Here is a 15639-nt window from a genome sequence, read left to right as displayed (position 1 = left end):
GAATTAACGATTTTATTTCTTTTTTCTTTATCTACTTTATATTCTAGCCTGCATTTCCTTTACCTTTCCTTCACCTGTATCCACAAAACTTAATTAGTCCCCAAATACACCCTTGAAGAAAAACCTTACTTTTGCTTGGTAACTTCATGCCTGAAGAGGGTATGTCTTTCAGTTGAAACTACCCACATTCTCACAGCAAGTGAAGAGGAAGCCAAACCAAAGGAGAGGAGGAAGGACAGGAAAAGAACTTGGCAGGGTAAACTCTTTCTTTTCTTTAGATATTTCTATGGGTCATAGCAGTAGTGGATTGATTTCTCCCTCCATGGTTTCTGGCTTTTTTTTTTTTTTTTTTTTTTTTTTTTTTTTTTTTCTCCACATTTCTTAATCCTCGATGGGTAGGAAACAAGGAGAAATGAGGCACACATTGCAGTGTTCATTTACTGCTTGAATGAGGAGAGCTCTGGATGGCTTTCATTATTCACAGCAGGAACAGAATCTCTTTACATTGGCTTGTAAGGTTTTTTTGTTTGTTTGTTATTGTTTGTTTGTTTTTAATAAGTAAGGGAATATGACCTGGTTTTCTGTATAACAAATACTGCAGCATTCCACTGGAATGTATTATGGAACTGTCTTATTTGATGGCTTGTTAGTAAAGGTAATAAAATAACCTGCCTACATCAATGAAAGTTGTATAATTACAATAAGAACAAATCTTGACTGTACTGCATGTGTCCCAGCTTTCATTGTAGTGGAGCTAGTATCATGAGAGAATTCAACTAAAAGAGATGGATTCTTTCAGGGGAGGAAAAAAAAAAAAAAAAAAAAAAAAAGCATAAAGATTGACAACTAAAAAGATAGAACCTTTATCTTGCAGGTAGTTCATTATGGTAATAAGAATGTGAGAAATAAGTTTATTAATCAAAAAGAGTGCAAAGAAGTGCAGTAAACTATATTTTTGTTCCAAAGATGCCATTAACTTCCCCAAGCTGATTTTCAATGGGATATAGCTATCATACTGTGACAAAGCATTTCAGATTAATGCTGGACCCCTCTGATTTTTGAAATAAAGTAATTTAAAATAAATAGCATTCTATCTGATGCCTTTTTACTAACCTTAAAATTACTGCAGTGAGTTTTGTGTTGTTTAAGCAATTTCAGTGATTTGTCTGGAATTTCTTCAAGAAGTGAAAGCAACAACCATAGTAAAATAGAGATCAGCAATCTATTTACTTCCATTTAGTCTCAACACTTGACTCCCTATGAGAGAAATTTTAGAGAATTTTCCTTGACCTCTTTTTTTCTTCCTAGTGCCATTCTGCCTGAGTTTTTTTTTTTGTCTGTTTTTTGTTTTTTTTGTTTGTTTGGTTGGGTTTTTTTTGTTTGTTTTGTTTTGTTTTTTTTGTTTATACAGAAAGAGTCAGGTGTCATTTTGAGAAAACTGTCATCTTTGTTCAAGGCTGCTGGTGTCTGAATTTGTCTTGTATATTAGCTTTTCTTTATAGATTTTCAAGGGCCAGATGCCGGTACTTTATTCCATTTAATTTTGAATACTTCTATTTCACAGCTTGGGGAAACAAGGAAATATGGCTTTCTATTTACCTTAAAAGAATAAAAATGTATTTTAACATTGCAGTGGCAATGAGCCTAGAACATCATACAAATTATGATAGAATGCCGTGCTACTGGGACAAATCAAAATGGTGGTTGGTGACTTTTGTGTTAACATTTCATCTTGAATGCAGTGAAATTTGCACTTCAGGTGTAAGGACAGTTGCAATTTTAAGAGGTTTTATTTTCTTTTCTCCTTCTGAATGAGTTTGTTTCAGTAGCAAATTACAGTGGGACTGAGGAGATCCATTCTGAACTCCCTAATCATGACTAGAGAACTGTGAGATATAAGATATTCTATTTAATAATTTTATGTTCATTTCCCTAGCTGTGGAATGAGAATGATGCTACTTCCTTTTCCCTAACTTTTCTTCCTGTTGCATCTAAGTAAGGATCTTACAGAAATTCAAGGCAGAGTTCCATTCTTTAATGTATATATATTTGTTTATGAAGAGTTACAAACAAAATCAGGATGCATCTATATGCACTTTTATAAGTACAGCTGCTGCTTTTGATTCTGCAGACTCAAACAGCTCTTTAAAACTGTTCTTTCTGTTTAGAATATGAATTACAAAACTCTTTTCTTTGGCCTACTCCTCGTTCTGCTGAGTTCACTTAAGTTCTTTCAGGTAAACTGCACAAACTTCACTACTGTGCTCAGTGCATTATTTGTAACTATTTCAATTAGAAAGATTTTATTCAGTATAGAATAGCTCCTTTAAATGAAATAATATACTTGTATTAACGTTAGCATTATAAAATTTGAAAGGATTTTTTTCACAGCTGGCAAAATGTAATTTGGGAAAGAGTAGTGCTTTCAGAGTGTACATTTGAAATAGTCTAAAATACTGTATTTGTGTGACTCCAGATCATGGGAGATTAATTTTTCTGTGGAATACTTGTCTCGATATGTCCTCAGAGGTACATTTTATGCTAATAACCATTAATAAAGTAAAACTAGTAAAGTAGAGCACTTGAAAACAAATCTTCAGTATTGAAGAGTTCACCCACTTGAGAGTTTAGATTTTCCTTGTGTTAAGGTAATCTTCAATATCTGCTCATCAGAACAAGTAGTTATCTTGTCAAATGTATCCTTTTATGTTCTCTGTATATCAGCTGGATTTAGCACAAGTAGGAATTGAGAAGTACCACATAACAAGCTATTTGCTTTCTCTGGTACAAAAGATATAATTCATATAAGCTGCCCCACCAAAAGTGAACAGCAATAGCTAGATATATTGTGAGATACTACATTGTGTCACCTTTCATTCTTCTGCATCAGAAAGAGCAAGAACAATGAGCTCTTCAGGTGTCTAGAATGGTGGCAAACAATGACAGTGATGGACAATTAATTAAGAGTCCAGCACTGCAGACCTTCCTTTGCAAACTTCTTTATAAGGGAGCTGCAGCTAGAGAGTATCTGCTGATAGCAAATTCATCGGAGTGATATGGGAAGCAAAATGATCTCTACAGTAAGAAATAAGGGCTTCAAAAGAGCATCATTTTATAAGTTATCAGTCACTAGCACAACACTGGAATATTCATGTTAGATGCTTTCCTGTGGTTCACTATTCCTGTGGTACCTATGTGCAACTGTGAGTGTTACATACTATATTTTGCTTTCCAGGTAACAAAGCCATGTTTGTGGCAACATCTGTGCTGTGCATAAAGATCATGTTTTGCTAACCAGATAAAACTTCTTTCTCTAAAAATATATATGTATATATGAAATGCTACTCAGGGCTGTCCTGTGCCCCTCAGGAGGAGCAGTGGAGGAAAGCTGTTGTCCTGGCCAGGCTCTCCAGTTACCTGCCAATGGTGGCACTGGCTGCCTGTGCCTATCAGGATTGTCACAGAGACTTAATACTCCATAGCACTGCTTGTCTGTGAAGCAATGGCTTTTGTTTACAGTTTGGGATGTTGGTAGAACTTTAGAATATGCCCCTCAAGCTTCGATTCAGGGGCAGCGTGGGCAGGGACAAGAATCAGGGCAACAGCTTGTGAGGACACTGCATGTGGTAAGAGCAGACCTGAGCTGGACATCTGCACATGGGGGCAAAGGGAAGTCATAGAGTTGACCTCTGCCCTCGGGCACAAGAACTTCTTGTCTCATCCCATGTTCTTCCTATTGTATTAAGGTACTTTCTTCCCATCGCTTCTTTCTTGTCACCTGCTTGAGAGTCCTGACTCCTTGTTTTCTGACAATTATGGCAAACAGGACAGTTAACTTTCACTTCATAGTTCAATGTCAGCTTCCTACTAATCCTCATTTTCTCATGTTTATCATGCTTTTAGTTTTGTCCTAAACTCTTCTACTCTGTACATGTGTCATAAAACGTGACATTTTGTAATATAAGGTCATATAAGGTAATATAAGACGAACTTTTAAGTAATTTTGGGTGACACCGTGATGCCATTACTAAGTATTAACACTGAAGTGGATTTGGTTCTTTGCCTTCTATTCTTCTATTCCTAATTTTCTAAGGATAAAATTTAGGCAAATAGCATTTACCTACTTGACTCTTGAAAAGGAAGAAGTCATTATTTGCTTTTAAATACATTGTTGTCCTTCATTTGCTACTGAAATCTGTTGCTTTCAAAATAGGAAAAAAACTACAGTTTCTATAAGAAGGCAGAGAATTCTCCATGAAACTCTGGTATCGTTTAGCACTTGATTTTCTTCCTCTGTCTTACTAGGCGACCAAAGTATGTTAAATCAAACCTTAATGAGCTCCTACATTTTCCAACATTTAATACGACCTACCGGGCCACTAAACACCTCAGAATTATGGTGCTATGTGAATTTACTTTCTGTTCTTCCAAAGCTGCTTGGCCATTTTAGCCCAGCTGTGTATCTTGCATTATGCACTCATCCACCACTAGTCTCTAATTGTTTTAGCTAGGGATCTAGATCTACATGAGGCTTTTATTAAAAGGTTTTGGATATTTTTAAATGACATCTGATTTGCTAGCAAAAATGTCAAGCACATAATTTCCATTTCAGAGTTTCATAAATCTGAATCAATTAGTAAAGAGAACCCCTTGACCTCACGTCTGCAAGGCTTCATGATCATTTAGTCTAAAGTGCTAAGGAGATATTGGCACATGATATTCAGGCTGAATTATCTCTTTGTTCGATCCCATTTTCTGGGAGCAACTCTAAATGCAGCTCCCTTTGAATTTAAAACCTTGCTAAATTATTTAGTACTACATACCACAGGCTGATTAAATTTTGTGCAGAGTAGTGAGGTTGTTTCCCAGGTAGGTCATCACTCAGTTCAGTTTAGCACTTAAAACTTCTTTCGCTCTTTGTAAAAATACAGCACAGGCCATCCATCATTATCAGTCTGGCCTTTAATTTTTATGTCAGACTTTGTCAAGCTTGAAACAAAAACCTTTACATTTTTATCAACTGCAGCCATTGTTGTCTGAATTGTGCTCAGTCATTTCAGCTTATTGTTTGTTTTTTGTTTTTCTTTCTTTTTTTATTCCCCCCAAACCAATCAGATATTCTCAATAGGTCAGATCTCTGTTTCGTGTAAGCCTACCAAACCAAACAGAACCATTTCTCATTTATTTAGAAATGGAGAGTAAAAGTGCTTAGAGCCAAATCTGCAGTGAGAGTAAAGTGTCCAGGCTCCTTGCACTTAAATGGGTGAATGTCTTCTGTTAGATTAACAAGAGAAAAGGAGAGGCAAGCATAAAATTATGACTGGGCACGTCTGGACAGTGTTGTGAGCTAGTCTTGTACAGCAACATTCTGACACTCATAAGCAGGTTGTATTTGTGCCTCTCCTTAAGAGCAGCCTCCTGAACAAGCCAAGTAGTACATTCTCCTCCTTTCTTTACTCTCCATTCACAATCAGCAGTCAGATTACCTGCTGTCTGCCTTCACCTTGCCACTGCTAGTGTGGCTTAAAGTCATGCTAACATACTGTAGCATTCCATGAAGAGCTCCCTTAAAACATTTTCCATGCTTCTCTCTGCATCCACTGAATCATTTTTCATTGAAAATCCAGTTGCAGTCTCATGCATAACCTTGTGCATAACCTGTGGGAATATTCATGAAAAAGTATTGAGTGTAGAGTCTCTTATTCTCTCCTGCATGATACCTAATCCTTTTTCTGTTTTCAGAAACTTTTATGGAAACACTTAGTTCTCAGTGAATTGTTTGTATTTCAGAGATAGCAAGGTGATGGAATACCATGTTTATTACATTACTGAATTTTTGATAGAATATGTTACACTAAACACGCCTTATTGTAGTGAGATTTCTAAACTAACAGTGGCAATTATTGTTTGATTTATATATCTAACATGGCTTTTCTGTCCTCTTTGATTCCCCACCTGCAAAATATGGCTATTTTCTGCTTCAAAGGAAGATGAGGATTAATACTTAAGTATTATGGATACAGCAATCTGGTGCATTGGTTTGAGTACGGCCACCTGAATTGAAAATTTCCACTCTACGTGGTCCCATGGTCATAGCAATCTTCAGTATTTAGGGGCATGAAAGTCATAAACAAAAATTTGTTTTTGGCTGAACATTCTGTACAAGCAGATTCAGAAACTGCAAGGCCAGAAAATAGAATTAGATATCTCTGCAACACACATTTGCTGGACTGAAGTTTGCAAATCCATTGAGATACTTCTTGACAGAGAGCTCAAGGAGAGATCAAAGCTATATAGCCCTTTTAGTAGTATGTTTCTCAGTAACTGCTAAAAAACAAAGATGGGGGTAACGCAGGGATCTGCTTCACTGGAAGCATGGTAAGCGCGCCCCAAAGTGAAAATACTGCCAAAAAAGATATAGAACTAGAAATAGTCAAATAGTAATACCTTTTTCTGACATTTATATGGATATTTAAAATACTGATATTCATATTCCATAAACAGAAGCCTGTGATCTGTTTGTGTTTCATATAAAACTTTTGTTTATATGTAACTCTTTTACAGTTTATATTTGCAGTCTATCTGATTCTTGGGGCTACCAAACTCACTTACTTCCCACGTATTCGGTAAACAAGGAGAAAATGAAGGCTGTTGCAGATTATTATTCTTTCTTTTGAGGCCTGTGTTCTGCATTCTCTCATGCAAGAAACAAACAAGCAAAAAGCAAAAAAGAACAAAAACAAATAACACATTTTCAAGGCAAAGACATTAGGGTTTTTTCAGGAACCCATAAATCTTCCTAGAAAAACTGAAAAAGATTCTTTCTGTCACAGCGACTCAGTAGGACTGTTAGGCCCAAATAAGGATATTATGTGAGTGTGGTACTCAAGCGCTATTTAGAATGCAAATTTTTATCTAGGCTTAGGCTGCCCCAAATAGATTTAAGGACAGAAAGTGATGCAAGAGTTCCAAAATCTGTTGATGGTAAGGCAGTTAGCTATTTTCTCACTTTATGCATACTTTCCCATGACACACTCATTGTTAAAGGATAGATACCATTAAACTTACATTTCTTTGGGCTAGTCTGGCTGATTTTGGTTCCTGTCTTGTTCTTTGGTTATTGAGAGCAAGTAGCTGTAATGCTACGAACAAAGCAAATCGGCTGCAGTCGTTTGCATAGTGAATTTCTCCTTTCTCTGGTAAGAAAGAAGAAAAGCCAGTACTATTCCTTGCTTTTATGTTTCCTTTGAGGAAATGTTTTTCTTTGAGGTTTCTGACAAGCTGCCACATTGATGCTTTGCATCAGAGTTAGTGACTTCAGTCAACATAAGTTTTTGTTGCTCTTGGAGTGGTCAGAAAAGATGAACCTACTATATCTGTGTTAAAATACTTGTAACTTCTAGTTCTTGTTAACCAGTCTCAGTTTCCTACATTGGCTTTCTTTTAATATAATAAATCTTGTTGGAAATGTTTCAGTTAGAATAGAAACTGAAAAGCAGTCAGTTTCTAAATTCGCCAGGGACTCATGTAATCCGGTGTGTGGCAAACTAGGTAGACAGTGTGTTTGTAGAACAAAAAACTGTCATAAAACAATAATTTGTCAGTTGCAACTGACTTGCCATTGCAAAATGTTAAGTAACATATTTAAGAAATATAATTATGGGAAATATATCACATTAATTAACTTCTATGTACGAGGCTGATTTGTAAAGCTTTTCTACTAAACAAGGATTTACTATCCTTATGAAGAAGGCATTTTTGTTGCTTTGTTTGATTTCATTTTTAACAGATACTTATCTAAGGAGTTTCTCTTTATGAAAAGAAGTTGCATAGATCAGTACATGTGACGTATCTTTTGGAAAATGTTAATTTATTTCTAATGATTGTTCAACTCCATTCTGTTTAATTATCATGGTATTCACATTCCAGGTAGTGTGGCAGTTCTTCCTGATGATTAATGTGGCTACACTGTCTTTTTTGAAAAACCTGTTTTAATTTTTCTGGTTTCTAATATTTCATACCGCAAAACAGATGTAAATATCAGTATACAGCAAGCAAAAGACAGATCTCATGCCATTTTCTGAAGGTTTCCAGGAGGGAAATCCCACAGGTACAGGTTCTGTAGGGGATAATGCTGGTGTTCATCCAAACCAGAATAATACAGAGTAATAATACAGGTGACTCATAGATATTAACTGACAAGAAAACTTTTTAAGTGGCAAAGTAATCTGTCATCCATCATGAAAATAAGGCAAACATTATAATTTGAAGTCTTAGGGGAATAATTATGCTGTGCTGAACTCATGAACCCTGTCTCTGAAATGTCTTCTGTTGGGCCCAGTACTGTAAAGGGATGAGCTGCTTTAGCTTCCATTAATTTCAGTCAGAATTGATGGTACTCAGACACCAATTGCAGTTCCTTCCACAGCAAGGGAAGATAGATCATGGGTCAGGCTTGTTCTCCTCTGCTGCATTGCATTGAATAGCACCCTTCAGAATTGGTTGTGTTTTCTTCCTGAAATCGGTGTGGAATGGCTTACTTACCATCAATTGATGAGAAACTAGTCCTTTCCTTTTAAAGCTGTGGTATAAATAATCTGAAAATTGTCAGATGCTTTTTACTTCCTCACAGAAGTGCTTTCCTGTATTTCTCTTCAGGGCTTTTGTTTGTTTGTTCTTTAAAACCTGCAATCACCTTATAAGCAAAGTGATACTGGTCTTGATTGCTTTTGGCAGTGTAATCAAAGTGTTTTCTATCTGTACATCTGGTTATGTTCTGCTCTGTACAGGAACATTTTGCAACAGTTTGCTGGTTCCTCTGCAATGAAGTGGCAGCTGCCTGTGCTTGGCATACCTGTATTTGATCAGAAGCTGAAGGGTTTTGCAGGATGCTGTCATCTGGGCCTTGCATCTTCTCTGACTTGTGTACTTACTTTTTCAACAGTAATATAATTGGCTTTTCTGATTTTTCAGTTCTAAGCTATATATTGATGATAACATGTATGTATTAAGGATGATTGCAAGATGACTGCCTACTAATTAGGGTAAAGATTTTGAAATATACTCTGCTCTAGATCTTAGCAGACAACTGTGTCTTAAACAAGTGTGTGGGAAGAAGAAAAGCAATCCGGAAAAAGCAGCTTTTATAGTTAGTAGCATTTTCTCCCCTTTTTCCGTCCATTGAGTCTGTCTGAAAGTGGGTGTTTTAACATACAGCCATTTCTCGTTAACATGTGTGTGTTTATTTTAGCATGATGGTGTTGTTGTTTCATCTCCCACTCTGACACAGCATGTTTCATCTGTATATGGTTTCTACTGTATGAGACATTTAAAATGGCTCAGTGAAGAAATGGATTCTTGTCACTTAAACATTCACTCTCCAGATCTATGGAAACATGGTTGTTTTAACAGTATTTTAAATCCTGTTTGCTAGCACACTGACTATAAAAAATTGAGAGTGATATAATGTCAAGAATTTAAAGGTACCACTGTTGTACGTGTAATAATTTGTGTTAATCATGTTTTAATTTAATCATTTTTTGACATACTTGTATTTACAAATTAAACCACTATTATGGTTCTCCTTTGTTTGCATGATATGATTTTATTTTATATTTTTTTTCCACTCACCAGATGTTTTCAACACTTTGCTTCCCACTACTGTCATCCCCTCCCTTACCACTGCAACAGTCACAACCACTGTAGCCTTAACAGCCAGCACAACCACATCGGCAAGAGCCATCAGCACCAGAGGTACAGTATGCTTCTTTGTTATGGCCTGAAAAGCACATTATAAACAGGAAATTATAGGTTTGTTTTTTAAAAAGAATATAAATTGCTAAAGAGAGACTTCAAAGATTTTAGTTCAAAATAAATTTAATAGAATTATCCATGTGGTGATGGCTCATGGTTAAGGAAAATTACTTGTGACCTTGAGTACTTAATTGCGTTAGCAGTATGTATGTGAACTTTGACAGGATGCTTAAATTATTTGTATACATTTGCATTTAATTTTTTTGAGGTTAGTAAATTAACTTGAATGTAAAATGCAAGCAAGCTATTTTTAAATAAACATGACCTTTTAAGACTGGTTATTTTGGGTGCTAATGTTTAAAACAAGATAAGTGTCTTTGCATTGGAATTACTGTTGATGCAATCCTGCTTGGCAACAAAGAGGCATCATAGTTCATAATTTTTGTCACTCTTTTGGAATTAAAGGTGTTCCGAATGTAAGTTTTTGTTCTGTGTTGGTTTTTTTTTTGTTTGTTTGTTTGTTTGTTTTTAAATGATTCTAGTATTGCTTTGCTTAGTTATGAGTGAAAGCTTAATTGTATGGTTATATTCAGTGTTGAACAGGAACTGTTCAACAGTGAAGATGTGTCTGCAAGTTTCACAGGTTATCATCTTAGGGTTAAGGAACAGTTAATATATCTCTCACAGTATGTGAAATGGCAGACAGTTCCTGTGTGATCTGTAGATGACTTTCATTGTTCAAGGAGAGAAGAAATCATATTCAGTTTTTGCAGTGCCGTATTCACATGATGAGTTATAACCATCCCAAGGAGTTTAAGACAGTGTTATGAAATCTTTTCTTTCTGAAAGCATTGTTATGAGGCAGTTACAGTGACCAACCTAACTTGCAGGAATAAGCTGAGCTAAATATAAGTCCAATGTATAAAGGTTGTGATGGTATCAGATTACCCAGTTCCTACCTCCATAGATTATTTGTATGTTAATATTGTGGCCTTCATGTGATAAACTGATGTCAAGCCTGAAATTACATTTTTAAGCTTTAATAATACTTAGAGTGTGAAAAAATATTGTAGTGAAAAGTAAAAAACAAAAGAATTATATAATAGTCCTTTCTCACCAGAAAAATAGAAATAAAAAACAGAGAGACCATGGGAAACAGCCTGGTGCTCCAAGGGCTAAGTAATAGTAAGAGGAATGGTTCTGGTGAAGGAACTGAGATGATCTGTCTTTAAAGAGAGTGTTTTGAGTCATGCAGCAGAAGCTTCCCAGCTTTCTGGGAGCTTGCATTCTTGAAGGACAAAGTGCTTGGTGCTCCATGTTGGTGTTTGTTGTCCTTGATTGTTTTGTTCTGTGATCATGTCATGTGATCATAAATAACCTGTATATGTGATATGCTTGCACATTTAGTGTACCGACGTGATTCAGGTATTCTGTTCCGTTTTCAGTTAGAACCTTGTTTTCCACTACTCTGAAGTGTCCATTTTCACAATATGCATGCCCTGCAATAAAAAGAATAGCTGGAAGACATTCTTCCAGGCTTCTGCTCTACTACATATTGTAAAGTGTACAATTTAGTGCTACAGTAACAAGGGGATACTATTTAAGAGAAAGTGAAAGAAGAAGGAAACCAGAAGAATGTGATCAATCACTAAAAAATCAGAAATTCTCTTAGAAATGGAACGCAGCAAAATGACTGAGAAGATGAGATTTCCTCAAGTTCGAAACACTGATAGATAAGATCTCTTGGTCAGACAATCTGAGGGACAAAGGGTTGGAAAGCTGTTTTTTGGAAAGCTTGTATTTGAAAGGAAGTTTGAAAGAGTTTTAAAAGAGTTATTCTCCAGATTCAATCAGGCAAATGAGTCCTATGAATTAGTGGCAGAGACATTTGGTGGAGAAATTTTTAAATGCAGAGGAGGCAGTGGCAGTGCAGATAACGAACTTCTAGATTTACCTTCATCAGACTTGATTTCTTTAAAAGTGCTTTATGCTAATGACAGAAGGAAATGGACAGGATGCTCTCCTTAGGCCTTGTCACCCTCCCCACTCTTGGACTCATAAATAATGTTCACAAACCTGCAACAAATGACTTGAGGGTCAAGTTTTCAGTTGTATCTTTTCCTGACTGAACAAAAAGTGCCATGTAATCATATTTTCCTGTGATGCTTCTGCTTCATATTCCAGTAAGAATTCTGACTTGAAGGAGTTCATAGAGGCATGCGGTTGGGAAGCTATTAATATACTTTTGACCTACGAAACTTTAAAAAAAAAAAAATATATATATATATATATATATATATATATATATATAACTTTGTTTCTAGGTAGGTTAGAAGTAGCATTTCTCTATACCTTAGTTTCTTATTTCTTGTTTGATCGTACTTTAAAGATACAGAAGTTTACTTTACATCATACAGTTGCAACATACAGACTAATGAAGTCTTTAAAATGGATTTCCAACATCTGAGATATCTTTCAACTGGACTTCCAGTAGCTGATATAATATTCTTGTTGAGTAGATTTCATTACTACTATTCTAAAATTATTACTAGATACTTATGAATCACCTCAGGTAAATTTCACAGGACATTCCCGTGTTCTGCAAAACTATTACACAATCCACCTTGAGGAATGTTACATCTAGTCACAAGAAATGCCATTACAGAAATATACTGCAGGATATAAGGATCTCAGTGAACCTTTAAATCTATGGCATTTTACATTATGATGATTGTGCCTTCTCATTATCAAAAGCCTGAATTAATGGGAAAAAAAAAAATTTAAACCATCGTCAGTTATTTCTGGAACTGTGTGACCCATCCCTTTTTTAATTTGCATGGAATTTAGTAAACAACATGAGAAAAAGTTACTGATCCAGTTAGATAATAGTATGATAATTCATAAACATCTTCTTTAGTCAAACTTTTCATTTTCTCAGACAAATGTATGCTTGCTTTTATGTTCAGTCCTTCAGGAATTAATTATTCTTTTACTGGTACATTACCTACTAACTCAAAAATCTAAACACAATTTGATGTCAGAGAAGAGTATTGTCTTTTATATATTTGTCAGGGGTATCTCAAAGCCTAAAAACCATGCTGAGGAATGCACAACAAAATCAGAATAAAATGTATTAGTAGAAACAATTCAGGGGTCTAAAGAAGTGTTGTATATGTAGTCTCCTTTTTATCGGACTTATGTAACATTAAAGCTCTGTGTGGATCCATGTTGCTGTTCTGTTTTTATTAAAGGGAAGAGGCAAAGAAGACTGGGGTTTTTCACCTAGCTGTGGAAAGAGGGATCCCTCTCCTGTGGAAATCCTTTGTTAATCTAAAGTTAATCTAGATGATTCTGCGTCCCCCCATTGAAGTCCTATAGATGAAGAGAGAGTGTAGTTAACAGTATAGAAGTCACCTCCACTCGTAACAAGTCTTCATGCTATCACAGAAGATAAAAGCACAAAAGTTTGTGCTCTCTGTCCTTAGACACACAGATGTTCACAAAACCCTTTCATGGGCTTGGCATTATGTTTATCATTCCCCTCTTCCCCAAGATTTTTTTCATTTAAATCTCTTTCCTGGCAAGAAAAAAAAAATGTCAGAGGTTATAAAACTCAATAATTTTGACTTATTTTTGACACTCTCCACTGTCTCCTGCTACACACACTAATAGGTGTAAAAGGCACATTACAAGAGCATTCCAAACTCAAAAGATAGATCCACTCAGTTCTGTTCCATGTATCTGAGTGAGTCAGTCTCAACTGACTCATTTCTGTAATGACTGTGCCAGAATGTTCACAGCTTTATATAGCAGTCTCTAAAAACATCTCCAAAAACACTGCTCATAACAGGGAGATGAGGTTTCTCCCAGACAGCTGCTCTACAAAGTCAAAAAGTTGATTTAATAGTCAAGTTGCTCACAAAGTCAATTAACATTCATATATAAACTTAAAAATAAATAAATAATAATTGTTAAATTACTGTTTTATTTTAATCTTTGCTTTTACCATTTTGGTAAGAAAACTTTCTTAAGGGATATATGGAGAATTAAATTGAGAAGAATAGTTAATGGTGGATTAATAAAAGATTTGAGAGTGCGATTATTTTGATATACTGCAATAAATCGAAATTGTGAATGTTTCCATTTAATAGTGTAGATGACAACAATCGTAGCAAGAAAATTACCTTCTTTTTGTCCAATTTCTGTAGTCTTCATGAGAGAAAAGAAGGAAAAGGACCCAATTAGTTGTTTCATTGTAGGCAGTTAAAATGCATTAATTACTTGGACAGTATTTATATTTTCCAGCTCTTTTCATATCAAAAGAATTTTAAGCATTGCCAGTTTTTTCTTGTGACAATTTTTCTTTCACATAATGTGATTAAGATACATAGGTCACTCCAAAAGTAGTGACCTGTGACCTCTGCATATTTCCATGGAAACAGAAGCATTACTAAGAGCACAATAACACTATTGGATGGAGTGAATTTTCAACTACAGAACACTATTTCTCAACATAGTCACCACCATAAGCAGACTTGTGAAGATGAGCTGACTGAGATGCTCTTCATTTCGTGGTGTGACAGCTGTGCATGGACTTCTGAAAAGTGGATTATATTTCACGTCTCTGTTGCCACTGCTGAAATGTACCACTCACCTCTCATTGTGCTCAATCCTCACTGGTCTCCATAAACATTCAGCAAGTACTGATGAATGTCATTGGGTGCACTCCTTCCATATGGAAGAATTCAGTGAAACACCTTTATTTCATACACACTTCCACATTAGAAGCCTCTTTGTCAGAGTGTTGCTCTGGTGCCATCTATTGCACGGCAATAAAATGTAGCTGAATATTGGTCAAAGGGTTCAACCTCTGCTGTCATTCCATCAATATCTGCCTCTGATGTCCTGGGCTAACATTATTAAATAGGAGGCAATACTTTTGGAGCAGCTCTCATAGCTTGGTGTTTGGCAATATGGATTGAGAGAGAAACAGCAAAGCAAGAAAAAGGTACAGAAGGGACTGAAGATATGTGGCACATAAGGAAGACAAGAATAGTTATATCTTAGGTATAGGTGTTTACATTCACTTGCATTCAACTCTGATAGTAAATAAAACCAAAGTCTAATGTTAAAAGCAGTTTTGTGTGACAGCATGCTAAAAGCTTGTTGCTTTGTACTTTATAGATGTAGGAGCATCATGAAAACTAATATGTGCTTATTTGTACTCAAACCAGATAACAAAATTACAACTTTCCAGGTTTTTATTTCTTCTTTTTTATTTTCCTTTCTCTTATAATAATCTTTTACTGATTTATGCAACTTCTGGACTCCCCAGTAGACCAAACAATGTGACATTGAAAGCAAGACTCTGGATAGTTTAGACTATCTTTCTCCCCATCAGACATTCCAGCCTTTACCTCTCCTTTTGCAAGAGCTGCTATATCTTGATATTATAATGACTTCTTTCATTGGATCAATTTTTCATTCTGCTTGGTACCCCAGTGTTTAGAATGTCTTCATTTAGACCATGATGAAAGCCCAAACTTATTTTATAAGCCTCTTTACTTAAGTCTTGAGACATTCAGAACTATCTCTGGTCAGAACTAGTATTTCTTACCCCAAAGAAACATCAACAGGCTACAAATCAGTAGCTGGGAAACCTTCCCTAAGAAGTATCTCCAACCAAATGATGGAGGGACCGTAAATAGAAAGTGCCTCTCCATTCCTTGGTATTTCTATGGTCAAAGTGGAGTAGACTGGGGAGAAATTATGCCTAGTCTCTCAAGGTCCACTACTAGCCAGCAAGTGTGGACTGGAGATGCAGTGGCATAACACTGTTTGCCTCCTTTTCCTTTTCCTTTTCCTTTTCCTTTTCCTTTTCCTTTT

At 35.7% G+C, this 15639-nt stretch overlaps 1 protein-coding gene across 2 annotated transcripts in view; it reads left to right on the top strand.

Annotated features, from left to right (window-relative positions):
- Window positions 1–15639, top strand: part of CADM2 (cell adhesion molecule 2) — a 178844-nt gene that overhangs the window by 124796 nt on the left and 38409 nt on the right. The window contains exon 8 of one of the 2 annotated variants that reach the window (XM_042810408.1): window positions 9634–9753. The exons of the other annotated variant lie outside the window; for it this stretch is intronic. Coding sequence (XP_042666342.1) covers window positions 9634–9753 — 120 coding nt within the window. The remainder of the gene's footprint in view (window positions 1–9633; window positions 9754–15639) is intronic. 2 annotated transcript variants of the gene reach the window in all.

Source organism: Centrocercus urophasianus, unplaced genomic scaffold (genome assembly GCF_019232065.1).
Source record: "Centrocercus urophasianus isolate 14NV4802_14NV808 unplaced genomic scaffold, USGS_Curo_1.0 seq_12, whole genome shotgun sequence".
NCBI classification, from domain to species: domain Eukaryota; kingdom Metazoa; phylum Chordata; class Aves; order Galliformes; family Phasianidae; genus Centrocercus; species Centrocercus urophasianus.
This window is presented reverse-complemented; position numbering and strand designations above follow the sequence as displayed.